Source organism: Monodelphis domestica, chromosome 5 (assembly GCF_027887165.1).
Source record: "Monodelphis domestica isolate mMonDom1 chromosome 5, mMonDom1.pri, whole genome shotgun sequence".
Lineage (NCBI taxonomy): Eukaryota > Metazoa > Chordata > Mammalia > Didelphimorphia > Didelphidae > Monodelphis > Monodelphis domestica.
In genome coordinates, this window is record NC_077231.1 from 39,178,368 (window position 1) to 39,198,210 (window position 19,843).

Below are 19,843 nucleotides of genomic sequence, written 5' to 3' on the forward strand. Positions count from 1 at the left end.
ATCAGTACCATATTTGTGTCGTAATAGGAATTTGGTAGAACTCCTTTGCTTATTCCGTCAAATAGTTTGTATAATATTGGGATTAGTTGTTCTTTGAATGTTTGATCGAATTAATTTTTGAACCCATCTGGACCTGGGGATTTTTTCTTAGGGAGTCTCTGATAGCTTGTTCAATTTCTTTTTCTGATATGGGGTTAGAACCAATATGGTGTATTGGTTCTAAGGGAGAAGAACAGTAAGGGCTAGGCAATGGGGGTTTAGTCACAGTGTCTGAGGCCAGATTTGTACCTAGGACTTTCCATCTCTAAGCCTGGTTCCTAAGTCACCTAGCTGCCCCCTTCTATTTCTTCTTGCAGGATTTTGTTAGTGGTATATGCAAATGCTAATGATTTATGTGGCTTTATTTTCTATCCAGATACTTTGCTAAAATCACTGAATTTCATGTTTTTTCTGAATCTCTCTAGAACATCATTTATCTGCAAAATGAGATAGTTTTATTACTCTTTGCCCATTCTGATAATTTCTTTTTCTTTTCTTATTGCTAATTGCTGCTAGCATTTCTAATACAATATTAAATAATATTGGTGATAGTGGGCATGCTTGTTTCACTCCTGAAGCTCACCCCAGAAGCCTGGAAGGCTTCTAGCTTATCTTTACTACAGAAAATACTTGTTGATGGTTTTAGGTAGATATCAAGGGGAAAATAAATCTATGTATGTCTATGATTTCCAGTGTTTTTAGTAGGAATGTGTGTTATATTTTGTCAACAAGCATTTATGAAGTGCTTACTTAATAAGCACAGCCAGATCCTGAGAAAAGCAGAAGATAATGCTTTTCATGGACCTCTTTAGTAGTCTGGTGAAGCCTATAGATCTCTCCTCTGAATAATATTAAGTTCATACAATCAAATATAAATACAAATTAAGCACAAATAAAATAGAATTACAAAGTAAACTAGTTATATTGAAAAGTATTTGTCAAAACATTAAGTTCACAAAGTTTTGCCAATACAAAAAGAAGTGCTCTAAATATATTTGAACATATTCTGTGCAATATTTTGGATCTTTTCCTTAAACTGAGGGAATGCCCCTCACCTGGGAAATAGCTGAACAAATTATAGTATATAAGTATAATACAATAACTATTTTTTAATTAAGAAAAAGACATGTCAGAGAAATAGGAAGATCTGTATAAACTTGGAATGGAGGTACAGGGTCCCTTGGACACCCCAAATCTCTAGAGAAATCCCAGGTCAAAAAGAGTACACTAGGATCCCCTTGTTTTATGATGAGGTTTTAAGGAATTTATACCTTCTATTTGCACCTCAAACATCATTAGATTTTCTGAGATATGTAATACATCCACCTTTATAATTAGGGCTTAATATCTGTGCTTCTACCCTATACATAAAGGTACCTCACACAGGTTATGTCACCGAAACTTCCTCGTTTGTTCCCCTCCCCACCTTCCTTTCCTGGTAAGTAGTCTGTTCCTTAAGGTACAAAAATCCTGGACTCATATTCCTCAGAGGCAAACTTCACCTGCACCTGCCTCCCTGCCATTCATTCAATAAATTCCTCCATTTTTAAAGATTCATTAAAGTCTAGTAGTTAAGTGGGCACCCTTCCAAACCATTTAATATCAATTTCTCCCACAGTAAACTGAGGCAGAGAATAATCAGAACAATTTAGAGATAGAGCTTAAAATTTAAGAATCCCTTCCAAAGAGCTTTTATGTGATTATATCAATATTTACCTTTTTTACAAATCATTACTAACAGCAACTACTATTATATAGTGCTTTAAGGCTTGCATAGCACTTTACATACTATCTTGTTTTGGTCCTCATAAGAACCCTGAGATAGGTTCTATTATCCCCATTTACAGGTGAGTAATCAGTGGCTGAGAGGTCAAGTAAATGCTCAGGGTCACATAGCCAGTTATTAAGAAAAAATTTTTGAACTCGCAGACCCCATGAAGAGGTCTTGGGCCCACTAGGGGTCCTTGATCATACTTTAAGAACTATTAAGTGTAAACTATAACATCAATATAATTTTTTTTTTTAATTCCAAAAGCTATGAATTCTGGATCAAAGCAATGATCATGTTTCCAGAGGATGGAAAATGTTGCCTGTCTCACCACAGTAAGGATAATATGTATAATGTGAAAGTTTTATACTTCAACCAAGTGACATTTTGTTTAGCCTAACAAACCTCATAGGAAACAATGTTTCTTCCTTCCTTCCTTCCTTCTATTCTCTTTCTTTCTCTCTTTCTTATAAGAGTTTTCCTTTCTCCCTTCTAGGATACAAAGGTTCTCATGATACAGGAATGCCTTTCCTCTTTTCTTGATACAAGGGTTCTCTTTTTTCTTTCTTATGATTCAATGGGTTCTGTCTTCATCTTTCTTATATTACAAGAATACTAGCTTCCTTCTTTATTATATAAGATTTCTCTTTCTTCCCTCCTTTCTTATGATACATTTTCTTCTTACACAAGGATGTCTTTTCTTCTCTTTTGGAGGTATAAGAATTTACTTTCTTTTCTTACAATATGAGAGGTGACTTTTCTTCCTTTTTTGTCTTTCCTTCCTTCCTTCCTTCCTTAGTGAAACGAGTTCTCTTTCTTTCCCAATGACACTAGATCTGTCTTTTCTTCCTTCCTTTCTTATGATAAAAGAATTCCCTTTAGTAGGAAAGAATAAAAGTATTTGATAGTTTGTTTTTTTTTACCGCTTGCCCATTAAAAAAATATAAAACAAATGCCAGAGATGCCAGTGCCCGGAGGGGAGCTTAAGTACACTTGGCTCATGCGCACGTGCATGCGGCCTCTCCGAGTTCTCCCTTCTCTAGCCCAGGAGGAGTCAGGCCGTACAGGGTTCGCCGGGTCTGGGACAGAGGGGAGGGGACGCTCGCTGAGCCGTCGGGGCCGCAGCGGGATCCCCGCCTCCCGGGGTGGGGGAGGAAGTGGGGATAGGGGAGGTGTCCGCACCGCGGCGCGCGGTGGCTGCGGCTTCTGCTCCGGGCACCATGGAGGCGGCGGCAGCGGCGGCGGCGATGGCGGCCTGAGGCGGAATGCGGATCACGCGGAAGCGCCTGTGCTCGGCGCTCATAGCGACCTACTGCCTCTTTTCGCTCTATGCCGCCTACAGCGTCTTCTTCGGCAGGCGCCGAAGCCGTCAAAACGCGGCCGCCTCTCTGCAGGGCCTGAGGGGCGGGACGGCCCAAGGAAAGGGTCGACGCGGCAACCGGGGAGGTAATGTACGCTCCCTCCTTTTTCCACCCCCGCTCCCTTCCCAGCCTAGGTAGCGAAGAGCAGCCCGGCTCTGTACGGAGGGGGCGGCTCCTCCGCCCGCGCCCGGCCTGTGGCGTGCTCTGCGTCCTTCCGCCGTAGCTGGGTGGGGGAGGGGTATCAGACATCATCTTCGACTCCGCCCCTCCCCTTCCTGCAGTTTATCCCGTATGCGGAGTGCTAGTCCTAAGAGCTGGAAAAGGAGTTCAAATCCCGTCTCAGACACTTTCTAGTTGTGTGATCTTGAGTATCACACTACTGGATCGTTGTAAACACCGTATGTAATAATGTTTGTTAAAAAAACAACAACAAGAGATGGGGCAGCTGGCCTGGAAACAAAAAGGCATGAGTTCATGAGCTTTGTGACTCTGGTCCAGTCATTTAACTCCCATTGCCTAGCCCTTACTGCTCTTTTGCCTTGGAATTAATACATAGTATTGATTCTAAGATGAAAGGGAAGGGTTTAAAAAAAAAAACATATCAAAGAAATTCAGGAATGTTGTCTGAAAATTATAACTAATATCGGATCATAGAATTTAGACAGGGTTGGGGATGAAAGACCTCTATAAATTGTGCAGTTTAACAGATTGAGAACATTGAAACCCCAAAAGGTTAAAAGGCCTGTCCAAGATGTCATATGTTATAAATTGCAGAGTCAGGTTTTGAACCCAGGTCTGCAGACCCCCTTTCTTTTGAACTTGACAGAATAATTACATCAATATTTGAAAACTGGTTGTTACTCTGACAGACTATGTAATTTTTATAGTGAATAAATGTTACATTGTCTTTAAAATATGGCATTTTTATGCACAGAGGATTACTTATGTAACAATAAACAAAGACATAGAAACATGTCTGTAATGATATACCTTAGCCAGTTCAACAAGCCACTTTGGAGGAGAAATCTATATTGCTTCACATTTTAATTCTCAAGCTTTTTCAGAACTCAGAAATTCATTAAATAGTGAACTAGCTACTCCTAAAAGTTTCAATTGTGTGCTATTCATTGCACTAAATCAAATTTTGCTTTTCATCATTTCCACAATAAACTACCAAACTTCTGATGAAAGTAGATATATCTAACATTTAAATTATTTGAAGAAAGCTATAGCTAGAGTAGTGAGAATTATGCTTTGAAACTATTCCCTTCCCCTACATTTTTTCCCCCTAAGCTATTTTATTTCTCCTAAGTTATATGCATTTTAAGCATTCTTGGGTCCTGGGAATCTTTCATGGAGAATTCTTGAAGGTGTTCTTGATATCATATTAACATGCTTTTTAAAACACAGAATCCTCTCTGATGAATGAAGAATGGAATCCCTGGGAAGCAGATGAAAAAAATGAGCAACTTAATGTACAACATAGACATGAAACTAGCCTTCAGATGCTTAAAAAAAAGATATTTCAGAAAAGAAAAATAGACCTCAAGGTACAGATCTGGGGCAAGGCTGCCATTGGTGAGTTACTGTATAAAATTATAATAAAATGCATCACAAAATAATTTTGCTTGTAACATTAAATTAAATTGGTATTTTTGAGTGCATCTTATCTTCATCCATGACCAATGATCAAGCTATTAGAATATATATGATATATTATTATATGGGAAGCATTCTGAATTTTTATTGTTATTCTGATAACAATAAAACAGTATATAATAATATATTGTTATTATATCAGCAAATGAGCATTTTTACATACATAGAACAACTATATCAAAAGGATTCGACATGAAACCACAAATCTCATTACATATCTAGCTCATATTTTTACAAAATTCAGCATGCTAATTTCAAAGCTATTCTACTTGTCTGGGTCTTCTTCTGAAGGCCTTCTGTGCTCTTCTGTACATTAGGCAATAATATTTGTTGAATGATTGTATCTTCTCTACATATGCTAAGTATTGTGCATAACACAGTTGTAAAACACTGTCCATACCCTCAGAAGACATACAGCTGAATTGAGAAATATTGGACTAAGAATACATAAAATGATACTGAATTCCAAAAAATGTATAAAATTAACCATTGATTATGTCCATTAGATAGTAAACACTCAAAAAGTTTGCAAGAGAGGAAGATTAATTTGGATAGTTGGAATGCCAATGAGGATAATCATGGTTTAACTGAGAGTTGAGATAGGCCTTGAAATATGGTTAAAATTTGTATAAAAGAAAAAAAATCTAGAAACATTATTACAGGCTAAGGCAAAGATATGGAATTGGCCTTTTTTCTTTTCTTTTTTTTTAAACCCTTACCTTCCATCTTGGAGTCAATACTGTGTATTGGCTCCAAGGCAGAAGAGTGGTAAGGGCTAGGCAATGGGAGTCAAGTGACTTGCCCAGGGTCACACAGCTGGGAAGTGTCTGAGGCCAGATTTGAACCTAGGACCTCCCATCTCTAGGCCTGGCGGCCTTTTTTCTTAAATAAATTTTTGTTGATATATTTTGTTTGTATGTCACTTACCTTTCTTAATGCATCTTTGCCCTCTCCCAAAGAGTCACCTTTTATAATGAAAAATTTGAAAGAGAAGGGAAAAGTTCATCAAAACTAATATATTAAAAAAAAAATCTGATGTTATATGCAGTGATGTATATGCAGAAGTGATAAGATCACTGAACCCAAAGAACACATGAGCAAAAAACATGAAAGGTTGTGTTCTATGAAAAAAAATGTATTGTTATATTTTGCTTTTATATCATCTATATTTCTTTAAGCATCTTTCCTCTCTCCCCTCTTGGAGAGTCATCCTTTATAATGAGTTAAAACAAGGAGAAAATGTTCAAAATTAATTAGCATATTAAACAAGTCTGACATATACAGAGTTCCATATCCTAACCCCACCACCACTATCACCTCTACAAAAAAGTCATTATAATTTTATAGCACTCAGAACCAAGAAGCACTTTGTCATAGCTCTTCTCCCATCAGTTTTAGTCTTGGAACTGTAGAAACATTCAGTTTTTGTTATTTTGCTCTTGTTTTTTATCATTTACTTTGTTATATTCATTGTATTTATTATTTTCCTAGTTCTGCTTACTTCACTTTTTATCAATTCATGTCACTATTCCCATGATTCTCTGTAGTCACCGTTTCTTACACACTCAGTAGTGTTCTATTACATTCATATGCTTCAATTTGTTTTGCTAGACATGTTTTGACGTAGATCTTTTTTAATCAGTGGAGCCTATGGATACCATTGGAATGTTGGGGTCCCAGCATACAGACATTTTAATCACCCACTCACCCCCCCCCACACACACATACACACACGCCCCAGCTTATAATTACAAATTACGAAGCACATTCTCTCTGAGGTTGCCAGGGACTCCCCAGCTCCCAAATATAATGATCTTCTCAATCCCAAAGTTATCTCCATCATCTCATCCATTATAGAGTCATATATGATATTAACTTGAAAGAAAGAACATCCTATTGGAGGAGAACTTTAAGGATCTGTAATTTTTTTCTACTTGACCAAAGATGGTATTGGTGTTTTTTCAATCAACAACTGATACCTTTGCTTATCTTCACATCTCTCAATAAACTTTTTGGAGTTGCTATAATTGAATGCAATGTCATCTTCTCACCCTTGAACCATTTTGTAAGTATTTGCATTGCTCTAATCTTTAGATGATCTGCATCTGCACATTGGAATTTGGAATAATTTCTCTGCCTATATAACCAGTTCTATGTGTGTCCTATTAAAATAGACATTTTCCTTTTTTTCCCCCAACTCATTCCACAAGCATTGTTAAGAATCTAATATGTGCCAAAACTATTTTAGGTGCCGAACCTTCAAAGACAAAAGTGTCCCCAAACTCAAGGAGCCTTTATTTTATTGGGAAGAAATGCTATGCATGTTTATAAGGAAATATAAATTAAATACAAGTTCTTTCCAAAGAAAAACCACAGCATCTAGCCTAGAGGATCAAGAAAAGCCTCAAGAGGGAGTTTCTACTTGAGCTGAGCTTTGTAAGAATCCTGGAATTCCAAAAGGCAGAGTTGGGGATGAAATGTGTTTCAGGCAGAGACTGATTACAGAGGTATAGAACTAAGAGATATAAGGAATGGCAAGAATACTGGTTTGACTCCATGAGTTATGTAAAAAGAAATAGAATGTAATAAGTCTGAAGGTAGTTTAGAGCCACGTTGTAAGAGACTATTATAAATACCAAACAGGAGACTGAATTTATCCTAAAGGCACTGGGGAAGCAGGCAACCATTTCCTAAAGCTTTTTGAGTGTCAGAATGACATTATCAGACCTGGGCTTAAAGAATATCACTTTGGCAGTTGTGTGAAGTAGGTACATGACGGTCCTTTCCCCCATCTGGTCTTCTCTCTATTCTCTGATGAATGTTCCACCTCCCATCCCCACCCCTTGACACTGGTTGTCTCCAATGCCTGAGATGCCTTCCATCATCTCCCACTCTTCATCTTATAGAATCTTCTCCTCCTTTGAGATGCAACCCCAGCACTACATGAAGCCTTTTCTAATCCTGCCAGCCGCTGGTCTCCTCTCTCCCAAATGACTAAACTACTTTGTATTTATTGGTATTTATTCTTGTTATATTTATTCTGTATCTAGCTATGTCCTAGTTGTATATTCTACTGGAACTTAGGTCTCTAGAGCAAATTTTGTGTATCTTTTAAGTGGGAGAAAACAGTTTAAACACTTGTGTAATGCCCCTGTTGAGATGTTAAAACTGTGTTCCACCCAGACATTCATGGATCACTACAGATAGAAGTCTTGATTATGTGTTTTGTACATACTTGTGTGAATTTTAATAATGACTAATATTGATATTGTATATTTTTAATAGATTGCCAAGATTTTCCTTCATCCCCCTATCTCTTTCTCTCCCAAGAGAGCTATACCTTATAAGAAGGAAAAAGGGGGGAAAAAAGAGATCAAAGAGAACAAAATAAATAATAGTAAAAAAAATTGACATTTCATATTCTGTCCCACCAAATCCATATTCCCCACCACCACTTCTGCAAAGGAATGGAACAATAGAGACTAACATTCTAATCTGTAAAATGGTATTTAGAATATTAGTAACATTTATAGGTTTATTTTTAATATGGTGCTTATTTCAAGCAGTAACTAATTAATCAGAGTTACAAAGAAAATGGACATGAGACCATGCATGTGTGAAAGTTCATAAAGAAACAAAACAGAAGAAATGTTTCTCTAGTCAATTGAAATAAATAAGTAAATTTAAAGTCATTATATGAATGTGTATATTTGCAATACAGTATGTACACATCTGTGTATGTGTATGTACATATATATATATATATATATACACACAAATACATAAAATATTGATTTTTTTTCTGGTTACCAGGTCTTTATTTGTGGCAGCATATTTTTGAAGGCCTACTTGAACCTGCTGATGTTGCTGCTCAGTGGAGAGAAGGAAGCTTAAAAGCAGGAAGAACACATTTCAGGTACTAATTATGTAACTTTTTCATTTTTGATGGTATATAACACCATTTGCTTTCTAAGCAGAGGAAAATATATTTACCTCAATTGATTTTTATTCAACCAACTTACTGTAAGAATAGGGAAATAAGCCTCTTGGATGACAAATTATTGTTTAAAGTGGTGTCCTTGGACATTTTCTTAAGAAATTTAAAAAAAAATTTTTTAATTACCAATTCACGTTGACAAGAAGACAGAATTACACTAAATAAATCCTAAAGAACTTTGCATTTTGCCTGTTTCTGTATGCCTGGTGTCTTTTTTCTTTATATATGTACCTATGTATATAATTATATTTGAGTTCCAAGTTGTTACTCTCTTTCCCTCCCAACTTCACACTAGAGAAGGCCAGCATTTGACACTGATATATCTGTGAAACTATATAATACATAGTTCCATATATTAGTTCTTTCTCTGGAGGTAGATGGGCTCTTCTTTCGCAGATCTTTTGTAATTGATTTGAATCTTATAACTCAGAATGTCTTAGTCATTCACATTTACTCTTAAAGCAATATTGCTATTATTCTACATAATTCCTCTAGATTCTATTTATTTCATTCTTCATTATTTCATGCAAGTCTTTCCATGTTTTTTTCCCCTAAAATCAACCTACTTATCATTTCTTACAACACAGTAGTGTTCCATCACAATCATATACCACAACTTATTCATCCATTCCTTAATTGATGGGCATCCCTTCATTTTCTAGTTCTGTGCTACCACAAAGTAAGCTGCTATATTAGAAATATAATATAAATTAGAAATATAAATGTTAGAAATATTAGAAATAAAAAATAGAAAAATCCTTTTCTCTCACTCACCTTAGGAAGTAGATCTAATAGTAGTATTGCTGGGTCAAAGGGTATATATAATTTTATAACTTTTTGAATATAACTCCATATGGCTCTCCAAAATGGTTAGATCAGTTCACAGTTCCACCAAGAGTGTAGTAGTGTCCCCATCATCCCCTCCAACATTTGTCATTTTCCCCTTCTGTAATTTTAACCAATCTGGAAACTATGAGATCGTATCTCAAAGCTGTTTTAATTTGCATTTCTCTAATCAATAACAATTTAGAGAAGTTTTTCATATGACTGTGTATAGCTTTGATTTCTTCTTCCAAAAACTTCCTTTTCATATCCTTTGACCGTTTGTCTGTTAAGATTAAAATTCTCTGGAGACTGTTTATTATTTTATAATTATTTATTAGATAGTAAAAGAGAGTTGGAGAGAGAAAAGGAACATAATTGCATGGCTGCTTGCCTAGCTAATCTGAGTTTGCCACTCACTCATCTCTCTGTTCACTAGCAGCCAAAAAGAGACTGCAATGCTTTTCCTTTGTCCCTAACATACAACTCTGGTGATGTCAGTTTTTCTGGGTCTCTCTGGTTGGACAGACTTCACCTCAACCCAGATTAGAAGCCAGTCATCCCCAAGCCAGGAGTCATGTGGGACAAGAGGCCATCATCTTCCAGGATGCCAGGGAGCCAGAGATGTCTCCTTATACAGAGAAGCCTCAGACCTCTTTTCCAATTCATTCAATGAGTAGGGATGAGATCAAAATGAATTTTCAAAACTTTCCTTTCAGAAAGGATAGAGGGGCACAGATTTTGGTTAAGTTCATACACCTTCCCCCTCTGATTCTTTGGGAGGCATGTTAGTCTCCTGAATGAATCATCCCATATATGATTGTCTCAACAGGATGCGTAAGGACCTAAAGGTGTTATACATTTCATGGAGGGTCTAACTACATTTGGGTGTTTCTTAACATATTAAAAATGATTGATAGATGCATTGATAAAGAACCATTGGGGCATTTCCCTTTTTAGGCACAAGGGTTTTACAATCAAGATAAAATGGGAAGGCTAGAAATAGATGGAGAGCCCAATCCCCCACAATTCACTCCATTATATCCAAAGACTTATTCAGAGTCTCATGATGAAGTGCTTAATTTCTGGGGACATCATCTGTTGCAGATTTTTTTAGTCTATCTGGAATCATGTTGGTCCTCACAGCATCTTCTCCAGGATATCTGCTTTCCTGGTCCAGGCCATTGGCTACATTTTTTCCCTAAAATTACTTTAAAAAAATTCTTAGTCTATGGTTTTTTAGGATACCTTCACAGTCCTCCCTCAGGAGGATGAGATACAAACACATACACAACCTGATGGTAACACAAGATATCACCCTCTTTCAGGGATTGTAATTATCAGAGCTGATAAGCCAGTGATTACAGATATCAACAAACCTTGTAGGGAGTAATAAATGTTAGTGCCAAAGTAGGGGAGCTGTCTCAGGGGAGAATCAAAACATCTTTTGGGGGAATGATTCATATTCTTATAAATTTGACAAAGTTCTCTATATATTTAAGATATGAGACCTCTATCCCAGATACTGTCTAGAAAAAAAATTTTTCCCAATTTTCTGCCTTCCTTCTAATCTTGGCTCCATTGTTTTTTTTTTGTACAAAAAAAATTTAATTTAATCTAATCAAAATTATCCTTTTTACATCTCACAATGCTCTCTGTCTTATGTAGTCATAATTCTTCTCCTATCCCTAAATCTGATATGTAATAGTTTTCATGTTCTTCTAATTTACTTATAACATATCCCTTTTTGTCTAGATCACATATTCATTTTGACTTTATATTACTAAGTTGTATAAGATATTGGTGTATACTGGTTTCTGCCAGAATGCTTTGTAATTTTCCAAACAATTTTTAGCATGTGTTGAATTCTTATCTCAAAAGTTTAAATTTTTACATTTGTCAAACAAACATAAACCTGTTGTATTATGAAGATGTATTCAGACCATATAAAAAGAATACTTTGAACTTTCGATATTGTAATGTTGAATCTTTGGGAGATTTTTGGAAGGTAGAGGTAAAAAGGACTCTTTTTTTTTTTTTAAACTCTTACCATCTGTCTTAGAATCAATACTGAGTATCAATTCCAATGCAGAAGAACGATAGGGGTTAGGCAATTAGACTTAAGGGACTTGCCCAGGGATATACAGCTAGGAAGTATCTGATGTCAGATTTGAAGCAAGGTCCTTCCAACTCCATACCTAGCCCCTTAGCTGTCCCACTGACAAACTATTTTAACATAGATGCCTTGACTTTACAAGTTTTTTTGTTTTATTGATAGAAAATTTTAAAATGGAGAAAGTTCTAAAACTCTATACTCAAAAGAATTTAGTAAAAATCATATTGGAAAATGTGAACCAAAGAGCTTGTTTCTATTAGGTTTCTATTTCTTCCTCATCAATATAAAGAAGAAATAATCACAGTCATTATAAATAATTATTAATGCCATTTTAGCTTTCATTACCAGTTAAATTCTTTATTGTTTATTTTTGGCATTCTTAAAAGACAGTTTTTTTCCATACATATCTTTTCAAAATAATCTCACTTTAAAAGCATCAAGCTGGGACAGCTAGGTGGCTCAGTGGATAAAGAGCCAAGCCTGAAGCCTAGAGGTCCTGGGTTCAGATTTGACCTCAGACACTTCCTAGCTGTGTGCCCCTCAGCAAGTCACCTAACCCCAATTGCCTAGTCCTTGCTGCTCTTCTGCCTTGGAATCAATACTTAATATTGGTTCTAAGACAGGAGATAAGGGTTTTTATTTTGATAAAATATAAGAGTAAAATAAAATAAAAATAAAATCATGAAGCTTTTTGTTAAATATGGTAACAAAGTAGTTACAAAGTTTTAGTTTTCCTTTTATCTAAGTGTCATAGTCACCTTTTTTGTTTGCATTGTCATACACTTGATGCATACTGAGTTTGCCTTCCACTAAAACGCATAGGTTTTTTTCAGCAATGATTTTCTGACCATTTTTTCCCTATCATGTACTTTTTCCATTGATTTTTTTTAAAAACCCTTACCTTCCGTCTTGGAATCAATAATGTGTATTGGCTCCAAGACAGAAGAGTGGTAAGGACTAGGCAATGGGGGTCAAGTGACTTGCCCAGGGTCACACAGCCAGGAATTGGCTGAGGCCAGATTTGAACCTAGGACCTCCTATCTCTAGGCCTGGCTCTCAATCCACTGTTGCCCCCCATTGATTTTTTTTAACCCCAAAGTAGATCTTTACATTTACTTCACAAAGCATTAATCTTCTTAAAGGTAATCCATCATTTTAGTGGTCAGGATCTCTTTTGGCCTCAAGTCTATCATGCAGCATGTTAACTCTCTCTTCTGGCTTTGAATTAACTGAAGATTTGATAACCATCCATTTATCTGTATAAATGTAAATATGAGCTCATCAAATAGGCATCTCCTATAGCACTCCATCTAGACTCTCAAAACATGTGGCATTTTTATTTTAATACTGTCAAAGAATTGGGCAGTGTTCATTCTCTCTCATAAGAGAACCTTACTCTCCAGTGCCCTGGTTGAAGAGTAGGTGATGAATGCTTTGGCCATAGCAGTCCATGGAATAGGGAAAAATACCAAAGTGCCCCTCAGTCCTCTCTAGTACACTACTTAGTTCATGCATTGATGAGAACAGAATAACACAAAAAGAGACAAAAAGATAACAGGCCATCAACTCTAAATATAAGATCCTTATCAACTCAACTTTGAATTGACATACGTTCAGAGGAACTGAATTATACACATTAATATTGATTTTCAGTTCAATCTAGCTAAGCTAAGGAGCTCTCCAGAGCTTCCTGAAGGAAAGGGAACCTGCCAATTAAGGGGGACATGGACTGCTTCCCTGAGAGTGTGTAGAACCATCTGACGGGTAGAGAAGATCAACTAGGACCATGTCCAAAAGTCCATCCTGATCAAGCCAGCCTTTCTGAAGGCTGGATCCAAAAAACTACTGGCAGGAAGAAATCTCCCTTTTCTTGGGGTAATGCTGATTTATCAAAGACATAGCCTTTAGGAGGGAAGGCACAAAACCCCAATAATTAAGAGTGTGAAGATGAAGCCATCACTTTAAACAAGCTGCCTCAGAGTGATACAGAAGAAAGAGAATCCAGCAAATGTATGTCTAGAATTATCTATAGTCTCCTATCTGGTGAATCCTTTTTTTTAAAATACCCTTACCTTCCATCTTAGAATCAATACTGTGTTTTGGTTCCAAGTTAGAAGAGTGATATGGGCTAGGCAATGGGGGTTTACCTGGGGGGTTTCCTGACCAGGATCACACAGCTAAGATGTATCTCAAGCCAGATTTGAATCTAGGACCTCCCATCTCTGGCAGGACTGTGGTTCTCAATACACTGAGCCACTTAGCTATGTCCTATGTAGTGTATTCTTAAATTTTTCACTGAGAGGACTAAGCCCTAAATTTTCTTAGGGTTAATCTCCTACCTTTTATCTCTCATGTGACTGAAGATCTCTGCCTCTATGCTCTCCTCTGGCCTAAACAATATTACATCATCAATAAAGTTGCAGTCATTAGTGCCCTCAGGAAATGGGATATCTGAGTTCTCTGCCCAACAAACTATGAAAATATGAAGGAAAATTCGAATAACCCTGAAGAATATAATGCTGAATGCATTTCTAAGTAAGAGTAAACTGCTTTTGACTGGTCTTAGGCTCAGAATTGCAGTAAAAAAACATTGTCGAGGTCAGAAATTTGATACTACTCCCCCAGGAGCTCGACTGACCAGACCAGTGACTGGCTCAGCAGCCTTCATAAGGTATAAATTCATGTCTTAATAATCTGCCAATCATCAACTATCATCTGTCTTATTTTCTGTCCACACAAAGTTGTTATGAAGGGGGTTTAATAGAATAAAATATTTCAGATTCCTTTTTCTCTATTACTAGGAAGACCATTCCTTTCATTCTCCCTGAGGATTGGTATAATTTAATGTTAACTACACTGAAGAGTAGATGCAACTTCATGGACTTTCATTTAATCCTACCCACAATAACTGTCATAGAAGCTACCTGTAGTATCTATACAGGGACTAACTCCCAAGAAATCATAATATCATACATGGCCCTTTTGTCAGTGCTTAAAACTGAGACCGAAACAGAGGATCTTCCATTTGCATACACCTGAGTAAGGACACTCCTTCCCTTAGTGATTTTACCCCCCAAATATCCAGGAGAAACTATCTGAGGGAGAGGGTGCCCCAGATTGTGGTAGTGAAATATTTTATAACTAACTATTCTTACTATGATGTCTTAGTAAATGCTTTTGCTAAAAGCAAATTAAGTCTAATGTCTTATTGTTAATATGAAGCACACCATTGAAGACTAGTGAGCTATAGTAGTAGGGACAGTCACCCATTAGGTCAGAGGTCCCCAAACTATAGCCCGCAGGCCACATGTGGCCCTCTGAGGCCATTTATTTGGCCCCCACCGCACTTCTGGAAGGGGCCCCTCTTTCATTGGTGGTCAGTGAGAGGAGCACAGGATGCATCCTGTGCTCCTGAAGTACTGTATGTGGTGGTGCCACAAAGCATGGCATCGCTCCCATACAGTACTACTTCCGGTGACGTAATCCTTTGTGTGGTGCCTTGTTCTGAGAGTAACTTAATGAGAACGAGGTGCCACACAAAGGATTATGTGGCTGCACAATGGAAGACGTCAGCAGGTGAGCGGTGATCTGGGGGAGGGGATTCCACATTGTGTATACTGCTGCCCGGAATAGTGGTGGCAGTGATAGGCCTGTGCAAGGTGTGACAGGTCCATCCCAGCCAGCGCTGCAGCCTCCGCTATCCCAGATGGTGGTATACAATGTCACAGGCCCAGCATTGCCTCCAGTACTACATACAGGCATCAGATAGCAGTGATCTGGCCTGTGACATCAGCGGTGGGCCTCTACTGTGAGAAGCCCACCACTGCCACTAGGTGTTTTATAAGAAACTCCCTGTTTTGGGGGGGTCAAATTAATATGACTATCTTATTTTTGGGGAAACATGGTAGTACAATGTCCCCCATACTCCCCCAGATGCACAACATGCCCTGTTATAGTGGGCCATTATGTTGTGCATCTGGGGGTGTATGGGGACCATTGTATTGGGTAGTAATGTGGGGAGAGACTTTTGGGCAAAGGGAGGTGGGGAGTATGGGGACCATTGTACTATGTGGGGGAAGTGAGGCATGAGTTTTTTGTATTGCATGGTCTATAAGTACAGATTCATAAATAGGGACTGCAAGAGGGCACACACTAGTGTCATGCCTTCTTTTTTCCTGCTATGGAATCTGATCACATGGGTCTTACCCACACGATCAGATTCCTGTGTGAGTTCACAGGCCTGCGGGCCGTAGTTTGGGGACCTCTGACCTAATGGGCGGTTCACACAGGGTTATGTGAACTGGAAAAGTGGTGGAGGAACTGGCTCTATAATCATGCCGGTTTCCGCACTGCACCAGTGTGAGCCTGAGGTAAAAGTGGAGTTCCACCAATATGGCCACTGGTGAGACTGAAATGATGTGGACTGGGAAGGCTTCATTGATGGACACAGATCAGATTGCACTGATGGGCAGTGCAGTCTGCCTCTGTGTGGGCAAAATTATTATTGGTATATTGTTTTTGTAGGGATGAATATATATATATATATATATATATATATGTATATATATATACATGTGTGTGTATTTTACTAATAGCAATTTGGAATTGCTAGGAAACAATGACATCAAGAAAGAGAAAAATGGACTTGCAGTGTAAGATATTCAAAGAACAGTGGACTTATGATTACTTTTTCATGCAGTACAAGAATAGAGCTGTGTTTTTGATATGCCAGAATATATAGTGTCTGTGTTCAAAGAATACAATTTGTGTTGACACTATCAATCACAACATAAAGATAAATATGATTGTTTGATCAGAGATGTGAGAAAAGATAAAATATTAAAACTGAAAAATACATTGACAACTCAGCAAAATACTTTTGTGAAGCAGAAGCAGCTAAATATTTTATCACTTTGAGCAAGTTTTCAAGTTGCCAAGCTAATAGCATGCACTGGCAGACGATTCATGGAGGGAGAATTTGTTAAAGAGTGCATTCTTTCTGTTGCCAAAGAGATGTTTCCAGAAAATGCAGACTTACTTAGTATAGTTAGTCTTTCAGGATCTACAATTACGTGAAGGATTGAAGAAATGGGAGACAATTTGCATCAGCATTTGCAAAACTCCGCAGGAAAACTTTCCTATTTTTCCTTGGCACTCGATGAGAGCAATGATGTTCGAGATTCTGCACAGCTTCTAATTTTTATTCGTGGGACGAATGACAATTTTTTTTTTAATTTTATAGTATTTTATTTGTTCATTTCCATGCATTTTTCATTAAAGACAAAGATCATTTTCTTTTCCTCCCTCCCACCCCCTGTGGCCGACGCGTGATTCCACTGGTATCATATGTGCTCTTGACTTGAACCCATTGCCATGTTGTTAGTATTTGCATCAGAGTGTTCGCTCCGAGTCTTTCCTCTGTCATGTCCCCTCAGCCATTGTAGTCAGGCAGTTGCTTTTCCTCGGTGTTTCTATTCCCTCAGTTTGTCCTCTGCTTTTGGATAGTGTTTTTTTCTCCTTGATCCCTGCAGATTGTGCAGGGACATTACACCACCACTAATGGAGAAGTCCATTATGACGAATGACAATTTTGAAGTCATAGAAGAGCTTACTGCACTGCAAAGCATCGTAGGAACAATTAAAGGAGAGGATATCTATGAAAACGTTTCCCAAACTGTGAAGGATTTGGAGCTGAACTGGACTAAACTAGCCAGTGTGACAACTGATAGTGCTCCTAGCTGGTGGGGTCTAAGAAAGGAGTAATTGCTCACATTAACCAAGAGATGGACCAACGTAACTATTCTCATCCAATAACCATACACAGCCTCATCCACCAACAAGTGCTGCTATGTAGTAAATCATTGAAGTGGGACTCTGTTATGAAAATTGTGGTATCTTGTGTTAATTTCATTAGAGCTAATGCACTAAACCATAGACAATTTCAGGAATTTCTGTCTGAGCTAAATGTTGCCTATGAAGATGTTCTGTACCACACAGAAGTCCATTGGCTGAGTCGAGGGAGAGTTTTGAGACATTTCTAGGACTTACTTCCACAGATTACAGATTTTATGCTTTCAAAAAACAAAGAAGTACCAGAGCTCAATGATGCAGAATGGAAATGGCACCTCGCCTTTCTAACAGATATGACATAACTACTCAACAGTTTCAATGTGCAACTTCAAGGAAAAGTGAAGCTCATCTGTGATATGCAATCACATGGAAAGCATTTGAAGTAAAATTAGGCCTCCTTATCAAACAAGTGAAGGAGGAAAATTTCTGCCATCTCCCCTTAACTCAAAATCTGTTAGTGGCAAAATCCTTGATTGCATTCCCAAAAGAAACGTGTGGATTCACTGGAAAAGTTGAAAAAGGAGTTCTAATTTAGATTTAAAGAGCTTCATCTCCATGAACAGGACATATAACTTTTCTGTAACCCATTTTTTATTGACATTGAAAATGTGGATACAATTTACCAAATGGAACTGGCTGAACTACAGAATTGTGATTTTCTGAAAGACCCATTCAAGTCAAGCAGCTTGCCTAATTTCTATGCATCTCTCCCCTCTGAGACATATCCTAATATCAAGAACCATGCGTTCAAAATGGCAACCATTGTTGGCAGCATTTATGTCTGTGAACAGACTTTTTTCAGAATGAAACATATGAAATCTCCAGCTAGGTCTAGATGCACACTTGCATCACTTGTTGTGGCTAGCAGTGGCAAATATGGAACCGGACATTGACCATCCCATTAGCCAAAAGCAGGCCCATAGTTCCCATTGAAATACTGGTTAGTTGGTTGATTTAAATTTACTTGTTCTTTATTTTAAATATTGTATTTGTTCGTATTTTGTTTTTTTTTTACTTTCAAATAAGATATGTGCAATGTGCATAGGGATTTGTTCATAGTTGTTTTTTTAATAGTCTGGCCCCCCAATGGTTTGAGGTTCAGTGAACTGGCCCACTGTGTAAAAAGTTTGGGGACCCCTGCATTAGGTTATCCTGAACCTGAAAGTAGCTACAACCCTCTCAGGACCTCTTTTAATTCAAAAGTTTGGGATTTAATGTTACTTTTTTTGAATTTTTAAGAATAATTATTTTTAGCATGGATACTGTTTGTTCTCCATACTTTTCATAGAATGCACTTTTAAATCTATCTGGATCAAAAATTATTTTTGGTAATTCATTTATGGACTATAAGATTTTTCATTCTGAGATTGAGTTATTTTAGATACCTAGTTTGGGCAGTTTTAAAAACTTATTTGATATTTTAGAGATAGAGAATTATTTTAAATTTAATTTTCGATTTAGATAACCATTTCCTTTAAATGCTTAGTTTTGCTAGCATAAAATTATAAGTAATACATTCTAATAATTTTATTTTCTCTTCTCAATTATGAATTCACCTTGTTCATTTTTTATTTTGGTCATTTATTTTATTTTGGTCATTCTGTTCTCTTTTTATCAATTAGCAAAATATTTTTTTGCTGATTTTTTATCTTTTAAAAGCATCTTTTAGTTATGATTATCATTTATGTAGTATTTTTGTTTTTTACTTTATCTATTATTCCTTTGAGTTTTGATCTTTCTTTTCTGCTTTATCAGCCACCTCAGGTTAAGAAAGGCTTGTCATTAGGTGATAAATTATCTTTGACCATAGAAACTCCTAAAACCATCTATTTATAAGTGGAAGAATTGTTATCTAAATTTCATGTTTTTGAAACTGTACATCTTTTGAAGAACTAATGTATAATATCAGGCATAGACATTACACTTTCAGGGTAAGTAAATGTTAACAATGAAAAAGAATAGTAATTTGTTTAATTGTTCTCTTCTCATCTTCAACTAAAATGAACTCTTCCTTATACTCCAAACATGTCTTCTGTTTTCTTCCTTTTTCCTAGAATGGCCTCCCTCATTTTTTTTTTAATTTCCACAGATCCTTTGAAATCCAACTGAAATAACTTCTCCAGGAATCCTTGCTTGATCCCCTCCCCTTATTATCTCTTCCTCTCCCCAATAAGAATATTTGCTTTTGGATCTCATATATTGTATATTTAGGTGTGTATCTTTCTTAGCAC

The 19,843-nt window shown here is 37.1% G+C and overlaps 1 protein-coding gene across 1 annotated transcript in view; it reads left to right on the top strand.

The window, feature by feature from the left end:
- The first annotated feature begins 2,807 nt into the window (after positions 1–2,807).
- Positions 2,808–19,843, top strand: part of RXYLT1 (ribitol xylosyltransferase 1) — a 37,688-nt gene continuing 20,652 nt past the window's right edge. Inside the window, exons 1-3 of the mRNA XM_056798394.1 lie at positions 2,808–3,253; positions 4,579–4,746; positions 8,641–8,743. Of these exons, the coding sequence (XP_056654372.1) occupies positions 3,073–3,253; positions 4,579–4,746; positions 8,641–8,743 (452 nt within the window). The 5' untranslated portion in view covers positions 2,808–3,072. The remainder of the gene's footprint in view (positions 3,254–4,578; positions 4,747–8,640; positions 8,744–19,843) is intronic.